General features: G+C 42.6%; 1 protein-coding gene across 8 annotated transcripts in view; it reads right to left on the bottom strand.

The window, feature by feature from the left end:
- RTN4 (reticulon 4) overlaps positions 1-13,744 on the bottom strand; it is a 72,345-nt gene that overhangs the window by 30,696 nt on the left and 27,905 nt on the right. For 3 of the 8 annotated variants that reach the window (XM_029071720.2, XM_029071723.2, XM_029071719.2), the window contains 2 exons: positions 4,526-4,582; positions 1,366-3,810 (listed from right to left, as the gene is read on the bottom strand). The exons of 1 other annotated variant lie outside the window; for it this stretch is intronic. In XM_029071720.2, the coding sequence (XP_028927553.1) occupies positions 1,366-3,810; positions 4,526-4,582 (2,502 nt within the window). The remainder of the gene's footprint in view (positions 1-1,365; positions 3,811-4,525; positions 4,583-13,744) is intronic. 4 more of the 8 variants (XM_029071724.2, XM_029071722.2, XM_029071721.2 and 1 more) reach the window with 3 other exon arrangements.

Below are 13,744 nucleotides of genomic sequence, written 5' to 3'. Positions count from 1 at the left end.
TTCTCATGAGGATTTCTGGAAACCTCCTTAGGCAAGCTAAAGCCTGGTGAGGGTAAAAGTTTAAATGAGATGTTTAGGCAGAAACAGAAACTCATGCATTCAAGAGCTAGCCCATTTAGCCATTAGATCGATGCTTTGGTAGGGGGAGAACCACCACCAGTGTACCACCTTGGATGATTTTAGAACACGAGGCAGCATCTTCAAATAACATTGTGGATAAAGGAGTAAGAAACAGGGGAAACAGTGAGAGAGGAGGGGGAAATGCTAGAAAATCTTTTAAGATCCTAGTATACAAAATGTGTTCGGCCTTTAAAATTACTCTGGGAAAAACACTTGCATCGAAAAAACACACAAACTCCTCACCAAAACTGCTGAAAGGTTATGGAATTCCTAAAATAAACTACTATTGAGAGGCAGAAAAATATTAAGAATTGATAACTCAGTAAAATAAAACCTAAGTAAACTCATATTAGGAAGTAATTTTCCCAGTAAATCCAAAGGCTTTTAATAAGTGCATCAAGATAATAAACAAGATTTCTGTCCTATGCTCAATTAAAATGCTTAAGGTACTCTGAGGATGCAAACAGTTGGAATTCCACCCTACCACCAGGGCTATTTTAAACAGAAGATGAGATGAACAAAATTTTGGTAAAATGTTCTTTCCTCTAATAAGGAAATAAATCTCTCTCCAATATATGGAACTAAGAGGGTATCTGAAAAATACAAATGCTAACTTTCTTAACCTTCTTATTTTTACATGATGAAAACGCCAGAGGATTGATTTAAGGGCCAAAAAGATATAAACTAATGCATACCTAGCCCCACCCCTTTAAAAAGCTGCCCAATTGATTTACAATGGAGATGACTGATAAGGTTCAAACAAGTACTGCTTTGCAGGATTATAAAGTGCACATTCAGTTACTGGAAAAGATCTGCCTAAAGATTCACAAAAGAATGCAATAAATTTGATTGGGCACAAAAGCAGAGTCCATTAAGTTGGTTGGAAAATCCATACCCCTACCAGTTTGGCCAAGTGCCTTGCTCTAAGAGTTAGGGCCACCACCTCCAACAGCCTGCTTGAAAATGGAAAGCTACCTGGAAAAAGGCATTGTTTCTGGTTCCCAGATTATCAATATCCACTGCAGCCAGCATATTGTCAAGTTTGGTGGGAAGGGGTAAAAAGGGATTAAGACCCTCTGGATCACTGAGGAAAGTGAAAAGAGAAACACCCGTGGGGGTAGAGACACCACATACATGTAGGTGAGACAGGATTTAGTGAAATGACCCACAGAAAATTATGATATGGCAGATAAGAAAAAAACCAAAAACTGATTAGTAAATGTAATATTGGGTATGCGAGATTACCTGAAATCTTACTCAGCTCTCCTGAAAATAGAGCTGATGGTGATCTTTCCTCTTTTTCTGAAACAGAAGGAGGTTTTTTCTCAGCTTCTTTCACAACAGCTTTGGGTTGGACTACACTGACTATTTCTGACAAAGGAGAAACATCTGCAGGCAACGAGGACTTATGGGATACTTCGGGGACATCTCTCTTCGAAACATCAGGAGACTTCTCCAATCCCAAGGCGAGAGCTTTCTCCTCCACTTCAATTTGGACACTCTTGAGAGAGAGGTCATGGGGTAATTCTGAACAGGGCAATGGCCAGGGCTCCTCTTGGGCATCGGCAATTTCACCCTTCTCTTGGCCAGGAGACTCTCTTGCCGACTGAGCGGTGGGACTGGCTTTCGAACTGACTAATGGGGAGAAGTCTTCTATGATTTGAATTGGAGAAGAATCCGTAGATAGGACTGCTTCTCTTATGTTCGGTTCCTTCGAAACGAACGAGTCGGCGGCCGAATAAATCAGAGTATTCAGCTCTTCCATTTGCAGAGGTATCTTTTCCTTCTTGGCCACCTCTGTAAAAGTCAGCTCCGATGGCAACGGAACGGCAGTTTGCGACGGGTCTTCGGGCTGAAAGGATTCCAAATACGGCTTTCCCAGAGCGGGTGAGGTCCCATTGAGTTTTTCTTTGCTCCCACCCTCAGCTTCGGAGGAGAACAAGTTTTCAACTGAATTTTCTTTCACCAGAGGTAGGGCTTCACTTTCCTGCAGAGGGACTTCAGGGATTGAATCATCACTAAATAAGTCGACCGGTTCAGAATCAGGAGAAGAGTCCTCGAGGAGGTCAGAAGGCCTCGGTTGCCCAATACCCCCACTTATCAGAGGAGCTGAATAATCCTTCAAGTCTGGAGAAGTAGATTCAGTAGAGACCTTTGTTTCTTTAATTAAGTCACACGCAATGGAGATGTAAGGAGCATCTGCTTCAGCAGCTGCGCTAACTTGTTCTGGCTCTTTAATTTCCTCCTTTGCTTCCAACTCCTTTTTAAGTGGCACACTCACTGCCTCCTCATACGGTGGGGGATTTTCAGCCTCTGGTTTGGTCTGTTCATAATTGGTGGGTGCAAAAGTCTCTAGAGGGGTTGAATCAAGCTGCCCAACGGAAGCGCCAGCTCCGGGAGCTAAAGAATTTAAAGGCGCTTCCATAACGATGTCGGGTAAAACAGGTGAGGGAGAAGCTTCAGAGCTTTCAAAAGACAGGCAAAGCTGGGCAGCAGGATGTTGAGGCTCCTGGAACGACTCAGATGTCTGGACTAGGTCTACCTTAGTTTCATAGGCCAGCTTTGGGCCAGCCCCATCGCTCATCTTACTCTCATATGCTTCTTGTACTAAATCTGGGGTAAGCCCTTCAGGCATATTTGCTACAACCTTCGGCGGTGCTTTCGACGGACTCTCAGTTGAGACGTAGTCTGCCTCGGGAGCGTCTGCGGAGGCAAGGAAGGGGTTTGTCGCTTTGATGCCGGTACTCTTTTGTTCTGTGAGAATTTGGGCCTTCTTTTCGGCAATTTTTTTTTCATCGGTCTTATTTTCAGAAGTATGGTCTTCTAACAGGGGAAAAGCTTTGGGTATGAGGGCCTCAGTTGTTACGGTCGGTTCAAAAGGAGCACATGTGATATATGCCTGGGAAGTATCTTTTAAAACTTCCGGCGAACTAGGAAAAGAAATGTCTTCGTTACTGCTTTCGCTATCTTTTTCACTACCTTCCTTAAGGCTATCTGCATCATATGTCTCATCCACACTACTTTCCAACTTGCTCTCTCTATTAGCTCCACCAACTCCTACATTATTTACTTCACGGCAAGTATCTCTTATTTCCCACACTTGCTCAGATGGTTTGAAGTCTACATAGTCTTCCCTCGCAGAAACATTTTCTTTCAACATTACTGCACCTTCCTTTTCATCAAGACTGTCCTTATCAAAATTCGCTTTATCAGAAAACAGAATTTTGTCCTGTTCTTCAGCTGACTTGGGGAGAGTTACTGCTGGAAGGTCTTGAGGGCACTGGAGGACACGCTCACTGACTACATTCTCTTTTTCTTCTTTGTTCTTCACCAGTATTTCTTCTCTAGGCTGACCTGCTACAGCAGATTCTGCTTTTGGAGACCCTGCAAACGAGGATCCTATTTCTGAGTACTCCATTTCTGGAAAATCTCTGAAGTCTCTATCTACAAATGGGCTCTTTGCCTTCTCTGTGGATTCTTTAGAAATGTCAAGTGAAGAGTCTTGGAGAATATCTTTTGTAGGCATTACAGCTGGTAAGTGATCAAGGGATTCACATTCTTTAGAAGGAGCATCTGAGAGAGGAGATAGAGAAGGAAGAGAAGCAGCAGTTTCAAGCAGTACAGATGTGAAATCCTCTTGACCAGCCGAAAGAGGGTTACCTGGCTGCTCCTTCAAGTCCATAACTTTTTCTGTGACCATGGACAGAAAGGAAAGTTAGAGAAATGCAAGTGTTCTTAAAGTTACGGCAAACTTAATGACAGATTCAAAATAGCATTAGTAAAAGAATAAGCTACAGCTATGTAAAATGAAATATTAATGGCAAGTTAATAGCACGGATTAAAGCTGAATAGTTGACTGAATAATTACGCAAGCCCAAAATGTGCACATGATTAAAGAAGCTGAACTTCTGCAGAGACAAGGATTACAAAAGAATTTGGGTGTCACCGGGAGTAAGGAAAGCAGCTTCTAACTAAAATGGGAGAGAAGAATTTGACTAAGAGTGTATGGAAGCAAGGGCATTTGGATAAGTAAATGCTAGATCCTGGCATTCATTTAACTATAGCATACTTCAGAAAGCCAATGCGACAACTAAAATCTTGCTGCTGTCAAGTACAACTACATTTGGGGAAAAAAAAAAGGAACTGTTAATATATAAATCAAGGGTCCAAGAATTTCTACACAACTGCAAGACACTTCTCAGGGTTCTGCCCCACATCCCCTTTGATCTGCCATCAGTAAAGGATGGATATCTAAATTATCGGTTTTAGGTCAGTGATATTGCAAGTATTCTTGGACCCATGCTAACTTTAGTAAATGCAAACTACTCTGAACAAGGTTAATGAGATGAAAGACTCAAAAGTACAGGATACACTCTAGGACAACAGTCTAGCAGAAAGGACTTGCCTGCAGAGGAGTGCATCACAGGCTCAGATGCAGCAGGAAGAGCAAAAAGGATCTCATCTGAAAAACAAATACAATATAACCTCAGCAGAAAGAAATAAAGCAAGGTAGTGGGAAAAAAGTTGGGGGTAGAAGGAAGCAGGCAAGTGTCTGGTTCTTAAATTCCCACAGGCTGCAACATTTAAAGACAAAAAGAAAGTCAAGGGTTAGAAAGGCAGTTTTCAGAGGTTCAATCCAGAAAGCAAATGACCTCGGTAGAGAGTGGAAAAGTAATATTGTATCCTGAGCAGAGATGTCTAAATTGAGCCCTGCATACTTAGTTTACGGAAAGAAAGAGGAGGGAAACGTCATCATAGCACTTATGCCATATACATATGCCTGGCACACACACCCCTCGCCAGCGACTACTTATAATTGTGGACTCTATTAAGCACTCACTGTGTTCTCAGGGAATTAGACTGTTTCTAATATCTGACCCACACAGGGCTCACAGTCTGAGGAAGTTCTGAAGAATGGGTATCTTAATAATAATAACTGTAGTATCTGTTAAAGCTTACTATATGCCAAGCACTGTCCTAAGCGTTAGGAAAGACACAAGATAATTAGGTCCCACATGGGGTTCACAGACTAAGCAGGAGGGAGAACAAGGATTAAATCCATTTTGCAAATGAGGGAACTGTGGCAGAGAAGTTGGGACTTGCCCCAGGTCACAGAGCAAGTAAGTGGTGGAGCTGAGGATTAAAACCTAGGTCCTCTGACCCCCAGCCCTGTGGTCTTTCCACTAGGCCACACTACTCCTCATTAGACAATCAATCAATGGAATTTATTGAGCTTTGACTGTGAAGAGCACACAGAACTAAGCACTTGGGAGAGGACAATTACCACAGAGTTGGTAGAAACATTTCCTGCCCACAACGAGCTTACAGTCTAGAGGAGCCAGGAATCTATTCAGGCTCCTGATACCTAACTCCGTACCTCTCAGGGATGGTGGTTTCTACCCTTCCGCTGCTGATTTTCCCCACTCTGCCTCAAACTGACATTCCCGGTCCAGGAGCTGGGATTAGGCTGCCTCCCACTGTTAGTAACAGCAGCAGATGGCAAGTAGCCAAATGAGACTCAAGTCAATCGTGCATCTGACAGTAGGCCAAAGCTCACCTACAGCTATAATGATAATGTTGGTATTTGTTAAGCGCTTACTATGTGCAGAGCACTGTTCTAAGTGCTGGGGTAGATTTACAGGGTAATCAGGTTGTCCCACGTGAGGCTCACAGTCTTCATCCCCATTTTACAGATGCGGTAACTGAAGCACAGAGAAGTTAAGTGACTTGTCCACAGTCACACAGCTGACAAGTAGCGGAGCCGGGATTCGAACCCATGACCTCTGACTCCCAAGCCCAGGCTCTTTCCACTGAGCCACGCTGCTTCTCTAAAAGTTCGAGCTATACTCGAAAATAAAAACTGCGTTGACACAAACTACTAATACGTACCCTCGGATATATTCGAAGCTTACTGTGTGTCAAGCACAATGCAAAGCACTGGCGTAGATACAAGATAAACTGATTGGACCCAGTTACGACGACGTGTCGATCAAGGTCTCCAAATCTTCAGAAAGTAAAGGTGTCCTGCCAGGCACTACTAGCTGGCAACTTACATTTAAGTTCCTCTGGACGAAGAGACACTCAGTGAAACTTTTAGTGTCTATTTCCTCTACTAGACTGCAAGCTCCTCGAGGGTAAGGATGTCTACTAACTCTCTGGTGCTCTCCCAAGAGTTAGAACAAGAATAAGACTCAGTAAGTACTACTGAATGATTGAATTTGAGTGGTAATATCACTACAAACGAAACCCTTCAGGCAGCTGGGGGTAAGCACAGTGAATCTGTTACCCCAAAAAGTTGTCTAGGGAGAAAACAGCAATTGGCTCAAGAAGGTTTTGAATTATTTTATGGGTGAGGCTTCCATAATGCAGTACCAGAGAGAAAGTTAAGAGCAAAAATTAGGGATGCTGTGATGGGTGTCAAGGAGGGCAAAATTACGGATGCTGTGATGGGTGTTAAGGAGGGCAACCATCAGACAGTTTCTCCAAACATCCTACAAGATTCAAAATACTAGAGTGACTCAGGAATGGCATTTCTTATATTTTTAATAGCACCCAGAATGCTATTTCTTTCTTCTGAACCAATAAAACCAATAATCACCTTTGAATCAGAAAATTAGAAGGCAATCCCATTTAGGAAGGCTGTCTAAAACAGACTTAAAAGACTTTAAAAAGACAACTTACTGTCGTTTACATCACTTAGTGGACGCGAAACCTGGACAGCTACTTGGCAGAAAGGAAACCAAGTGCTTGGCTATACAAAGAATCCTCTAATTCCAAAAAGCACCCAAACTAACTTCTTTATTACAGCAGTAAGAACCAGACCAAATCAAATGAGCCCATGCTTGAGCCAATCAAGACAAGAAAGTTGAAGTGGTCTAGTCATGTGTTCATCTTAGTAAGGTCCAGTGAGCATCCTTCTTTAGAAACTCTTTAAAGGAAAAAGGAAGAGATGTACCTTAAGGACAAGAACACACGGCCAAGCAGAAGGCACTTCTGCCTCACCATCTGCCATCCTCCTGTGGATGCTATACTTCGCAATTTTGCACTGAGGCACTGGCCCCTTTAATTGCAAAGGGGTATTACTAGTCTGTGGCAATCCCCTTCCCTTCATTCATTCAATCGTATTTACTGAGCACTTACTGTGTGCAGAGCACTGGAGTAAGGGCTTGGGAGAGTACGCTGTGACAATAGACACACCCCCAGCCCACCACGAGTTTACAGTCTAGAGGACTGAGGGAAGGGAATCTCTACAGTCTAGAGGTTCCCTTCCCTCAGGATTCTTGGGAACCCAGGGTTATGGGGCTAGATTGGGAAAGGGGGGAGGAAGGGGAGACCAGACCTGTATAAGGCCCTAGGTGAGTATCTCCAAGGTTCTCCCCTGTTCCTGACCTTGTGCTTCCCTCCTAGCCCTGCTCTTTTCCTTTCAGAGAATTGGAGCTTTCAGGATGGAGGTTCAACACTACTGACTTGCCCACCTGGGCTAGGAATTTTCCTGAGCCTCACCAGAGCAATTCTCCCAGAGCTAGCTGCTCTCCCAGGGAGAGTGTGTGTGTGTGTGTGTATGTGTATTGGGGGGAGGGGGGGAGAGAGAAAGGGGGAGAGAAACAGACTGCATCTCAAGTTACCCCAATGTTCGAGAGTGTTCCACAGCCTAACAACACCAACTGGCAATCAACACTGAGGTTGGCTGGAGGCTGCTTGGTCCACGGCTTTCCTAAACTATTGTGCCACCTAAAGACTAGGAGGAGTTAGTAGCCCCAAGGTTTTAGACAACTTCCAGTTCTCCACTAGTAAAACTATGCAAGACAGGGTTTTGGGTGTTGGGTTTTTTTTCCATTATCAGTCACAACCTTGTCTGACTCCAACCTTCCTCTCCTCTGTTGCCCTGCAATCCAAACAGTGACACCCATTTAACTTTCCTGAAATAATGCCTCCTCCCTGAATTGCTGATAAGGTCCTTGAACCACTTTCACCATTTTGTATTATCCACGCTTTACTTTCCTCCCTTTAATGTGGGCAGTTCAGAGCCGAGCTCAGTACTGGGTATCTGCTGGCATGGCACAAGCAGAACTCCTCCAAACTGCTAAATTCCTCTTAAAAGGGCAGGAAATTAGCCTCGAAAATGACACTCATAACCGAGTTCACCATATTACTGAGTCTTAACACCAGTTCTCAAAGTACAGGGCTAAGGGCCATAATAACAAAACAATTTATGCCCCTGTTAATGCTATAATCTAGGGCAACTGCCTACTTCATAAAAATGTTTAGAAAGAAGCCTAATGTAGCAAAAATATAATTTAATTTTTAGCATTTGTAACTTAATAACATGGTGATTAATGCTGGATCGCTGACAACCACGTAATGTCGGCCAAATCACGGAGCACAAGTCCTTCAGTTAGCTAAACTCTCCTCCTGCTGTTGCGGTAGGATCCGTACAGCTACTAACTCAGATTGTCAAGTCCCCAGCTGCTCTGAACCCCACAGTCACTCGGGGATCCTGCTTCCAGGGGTCTTAGGGGTGCACTTCCATTTAGTCCTTGGGGACCCCTGCCCCCCAGGACTCATCTTAGCCTTCCTGGCATCACATGCTGCAACAGTTTCACAAGATAGTACCGCCTGGCACAGCCAGTACTGCACAATCCAGGAAGTACAGCAACTTCAGCTCCTCAAACCCATCCTCTCCTCCTCCCCCGGCTCACCTCAATTCCTTGGGATTACTAAATTTTAATTTTCCAAATGGTCTTTTCCATAAATGCGAAAGTAATTGTCAGTGAGTATTCAAGGCTAATTTAAAACCAAGCATTAGTTCTTGTATCAATGATAAGAAAATAAGACTGTGAGCTCCATGTGAGACAAAGACTGTGTTCAATCTGACTGCCTTGTATTTAACCCAGTGTTTCAAACAGTGCTTGACACATAGTAAGCACTTAACAAATACTAATTATGATTATTACCCAAATCCTAACCAGAAAGGAAAGCTTTCACTAATCAATCCATGGTATTTAAGTGGCATTTAAGTGCTATTGTGTGTACAGCACTGCTAAATCATGTCACTCTTTGTTATTAGAAAAAAGATCATCAAGCCTGAAAAGCAATTCCTACACAGAATGGGCTAAGGGGAGAAGCACTGTGGCCTAATAGAGTGTGTGTTTGGCAGTGAAAGGACCTGGGTTCTAATCCCCAGCTCCACCACCTGCCAGCTGCATGACCTTGGACAAGTCACTCAACTTCTCTGCACCTCAGTTTCCTCAACGTCAATGTCTGTTCTCTCTCCCCATTTGACAGTGAGCCCCATGTGGGACTGGGGTTGTGTCTGACCTGATTAACTTGTATCTTTTCCCGCATTTAGGACTGTGTTTGGCACAAAGTAAGCGCTTAACAAATAACACAGTTATTATTATTAGGGCACCCTGCAGCACACCTTCTCACAATCCAGAACAGCAGCAAGCCTGCACCCCTGCCACAGAGGTCTGCGCCTGAGGTCACACTACATCTAAGTCTCAAGGAACACAAATAGTTTAAAGTTCAGGCTAATTAAAGGCTTAAAATAATGCTTTAGCTTTCAAAATGAGGAGCAAGCATCTCTTCGACTTGGACGAGTCCAGATTACACTCCAAAGGTTAACAAGAAAATTGACGGGCCACTGGGAAGAGGCTTTTTAATAATCAGTAAAAAACTGATTATTCAAATCAGATACCTCAATCAGTAACAATTAAGATAATTCAAAATTTGCAGAGTAGCTAAACTCAACTTAGTTCAGTTTTAGATGGTGTCCAATTTCGTCCAACATTCAATCTTACTTTGAGTAACTTTCTTCTATATTTCAGCTTCAGTTTACACCTATAAATAAATATAAATTCCACATTTCAAGGCAATAACTTCAAGGGAAGCCACACAGCCTCTTGGAAAGAATATGGCCCCGAGAGTCAAGATTTGGGTTCTAATTCTAACTCTTCCAATTGCCTGTTTTGTGACTTGGGACATGCCACAATTTCTCTATCCCACACCTTCCTCATCTGTAAAAAGAGGATTAAATGATCTGTTCTCCCTCCCGCTTAGACTGTGAGCCCCACGTGAGACAGGAACTGTTATCTGATTATCTACTTACATTGTATCTATCCCAGCATTTAATTCAGTGCTTGGCAAATAGAAAGCACTTTAACGACTCAATTAGCATTTTTATTATAAGGTGCTTAGGGGATATAGGATGTAACCTACACACAGATATATACATACACATATACATACGTGTGTGTGTGTGAGTGTGTGTAGGTTACATCCCCTCCAGACTGTAAACTCCTTGTGGACAGGGAACATGTTTACCAACTCAGTTACATTATAATATTCCAAGCACTTAGTACAAGGCTCTCTACCCATAGTGAGCATTCAGTAAATACGAATGACAAATATGGGCAGAGGGGAATCAAGGAGTGATCTGTTGATACACTTGTACTTTACTGTTTATTTTTCAACTATTTGCTTTTATTTTATACTGACTCTCAGACTCTACTTTGCCACCTATACAACGTTCTCTTTATGTCTGCTTGTCTTCCTCCACTCCATTCAAACTCCTTGAGGAAAGAGAATTCATCTTTCACTACTTCTTTATTTTCCCAAGTACTTAATAAGAATGGCATTCGTGAAGCGCTTATGTGCCAGGTACTTACTTCTGCACTTAGTAGGCCCTCAACAACTTCTACTGAAGATGATGCTTCCTCTCTTTTTTTTTTCTTTCCAATTCTGAAGGGACAAAGAGGATACCATTACCATGAAGGGGGGGAGAATTAATCAGAAAAGTTTAGGCTGCTACCAAGGAGGAAGAGGCAGCTTTCTGCTAGTCTCTTTACGTAGAAGATAGGAAAGCACTGCTCTCCGATTCTATAAAAATCATGTTTCCCTACCTATGAAATTTGGCAAAACCGAACCAATTCAGTAATCCACTTGCAGTGCGTATCCGAATTAGTTTTTACAGGACAGATTGAGTCAAAGAGATGTGGCTGATTTAAAAACAAAATACACAGTTAACATATACTGCATGGCCTAGTTGATAGAGCACAGGTCTGGGAGTCAAAAGGCCCTGGGTTCCAATCCCAGCTCTGCCATTTGTCTGCTGTGTGACCTTAATTAAGTCACTTCACTTCTCTGTGCCTCAGTTACCTGATTTATAAAATGGGGATTAAGACTGTAAGCCCCATGTAGGACAGGGATTTGGTCCAGACCAATTTGCTTGTATCCATCCCAGCGCTTAGTTCCGTGGCTGGCACGCAGTAAGCACTTAACAAATATCACCATTATTATTAGTGTCAAAAAGAATTACATAGAAGATTTTGGGGAAATCAGCAAAGATTTGCAAAATGATTTTTCCCTCATTATGAACCTCTGTAAAAATATAGAGTAGAGCTGATCGTAATCTTTATGGTTTCAAATTACAGAAGGATTTTAAATTACAGAATCCTTCAAATTATTCTTGCTTTCACTTCCACGGATTGTTTCAATGCCAAAATTAAGTTTGGAGAGTCTCCGTTAGTTTTCACTACATGTTCATTTCACTCAATCGTATTTATTGAGCGCTTACTGTGCACAGAGCACTATACTAAGCGCTTGGAAAGTACAATTCGGTAACAGATAAGAGACAATCCCTACCCAACAACGGGCTCACAGTCTAGAAATTTCTAGACTAGTCATTTCTTATAAAGGCATTTGTTTCAAACGTCTGGATTGCATCAGATTCTAATTTTACCAATTTTTTTAAAGCACTGTTGCAACTAAACCCAGAAGGAAAGTCTAAACAGTGTGGCTTGAAATTTTAAAAAGCATTATTAAACACAGCAACTACTCTGCCACATATGAATCTCATTGTTCAGATGACTATAAGTCTGTAATTATGGATTCCATTTTTTATAAAATTAAGCCTGTAATTAAGTAGACTTTAACAAGAATCTTAATGAGAAACCTTGGAACTTATCTCCTGACAGTAAAGTTAAATGGGTTTTCCTTCTCTAGAAAATAACTGGGGGGCTGGGTGTGGTAAAAGAAGCAGGAGTACATCTGGAAGTGTTCCCTAATAGTTACTTTAAGAATTATAAAATGTGTGCTGACAAATCCAGAAGCAGATTTTTGTAGGTTCTCAAATTACAGTCATTTCCAGAGAGTCAGGGAAAATTTATTCCAATATGAATTCCACATTTAAATCTGATTAGGCAAATGTGTTATCAAGAATGACCTAAAATACACTTCATCTTCACAAAGTTCAAGTTAAGATAAAGATAAGCACTTTAAATGCTTAATTTCAAAGAGAGAGAACTTTGAGTGTTGTTTTTTTTTTTAAAGAGTCAAAGGACATACGGAAACAACTGGCGCAACTGAACCAATTTCAAACATACATAATTACACTGAAAAAGCATCATTACACCCAGTTCTCTTCTGCTTTTCCTACCTAACAACTCCGTCTGGGGCTCTTTTTGCCAGGCTTTTCTTCCACCTCTCACACCCAGTGTGGAGTTCCACAGGGCTATGTTCTGGGGTTCCTTTCTCTTCTCATTTTAAATTCACTTCCTTAAGTAGTTCAACCACCCACAGGGCTATGTTCTGGGGTTCCTTTCTCTTCGCCTTTTAAAGTCACTTCCTTTAAGTAGCTCATCCACTCCCATGGCTTCAGCTCCTGCTTCTCAGAGAATGAGTGAGATCTACTTGGCAGGTCCTCCTGCCTCCAGGGCATCTCTACATGGATGGCCTTATCCCACCAGCACCTCCAGCTCAGTAAGTCTAAAATCTTTACTCCTTTCTCTTTCTTCTTATATCATCTCCACGTAAACTTTCCCATCCTAGTTAACACCATCACCAACTTCCCCTTCTCTGAAAACTGCAACTTTCACCTTTTCCCCGACTCCTCCCTCTTTTTCAATCCCCATATTGTCTGTCCGTTTTTCTTCCCCAACATTTCCAGGACCGTGCCTTCACTTCCATCCAAACAGTCGCACAACAACAACAACAAAAGATAATGGATAATGAGGAAAGACACAGTCCCTGTTCCACAAGGGGCTCACAGAGAACAGAGGGGAACCTGGTCATACCAGGCTTGACTACAGCAACAGTCTTTGTCCTCTGCAGCCAAACTTCCCTCTGATATCCGGATCATCTTTCTAAAATGTCACCCGGTCCTCAAAAACCTCCACTGGTCACCTATTCTTCTCTCCATCACTCAGAATTCTGGACATTAACTTCACGGTGCACAATCAGCCTTTTCCATCTATTCCTCCCCCCACTTCCCCTCCCACCCCCGCACTATACTATTCATTGTACCTCATATTCTGATCAGTTCCTCATCCAAACCCTTGCACGTGCCCATCTTCCTGCCTGGAACTCTCTACCACTTCAAATCTGTCAGTGCGCAGTTCTCCCTATCTTCGAAGCCCCTGGGAAATTACATCTCCTCCAGGCAGTCTTCCCTGAAAGACTTTTCCTCTTCCCAGATCGTACCCTGCCTTCTACCACGTAGCATGCCCGAAACCAATTCTGAACTCACACACCCATACCAATTCTGAACATATCAGGGTTTAGTCAACAGAACTCGGATCTGGGAGTCAGAAGGACTTGGGATCTAATCCCGGCTCTACCACCTGAC

This window comes from Ornithorhynchus anatinus, chromosome 9 (assembly GCF_004115215.2).
Source record: "Ornithorhynchus anatinus isolate Pmale09 chromosome 9, mOrnAna1.pri.v4, whole genome shotgun sequence".
Taxonomy (NCBI): domain Eukaryota; kingdom Metazoa; phylum Chordata; class Mammalia; order Monotremata; family Ornithorhynchidae; genus Ornithorhynchus; species Ornithorhynchus anatinus.
Note: the sequence above shows the minus strand (reverse complement) of the source record. Positions and strands in the feature narration are given on the sequence as shown.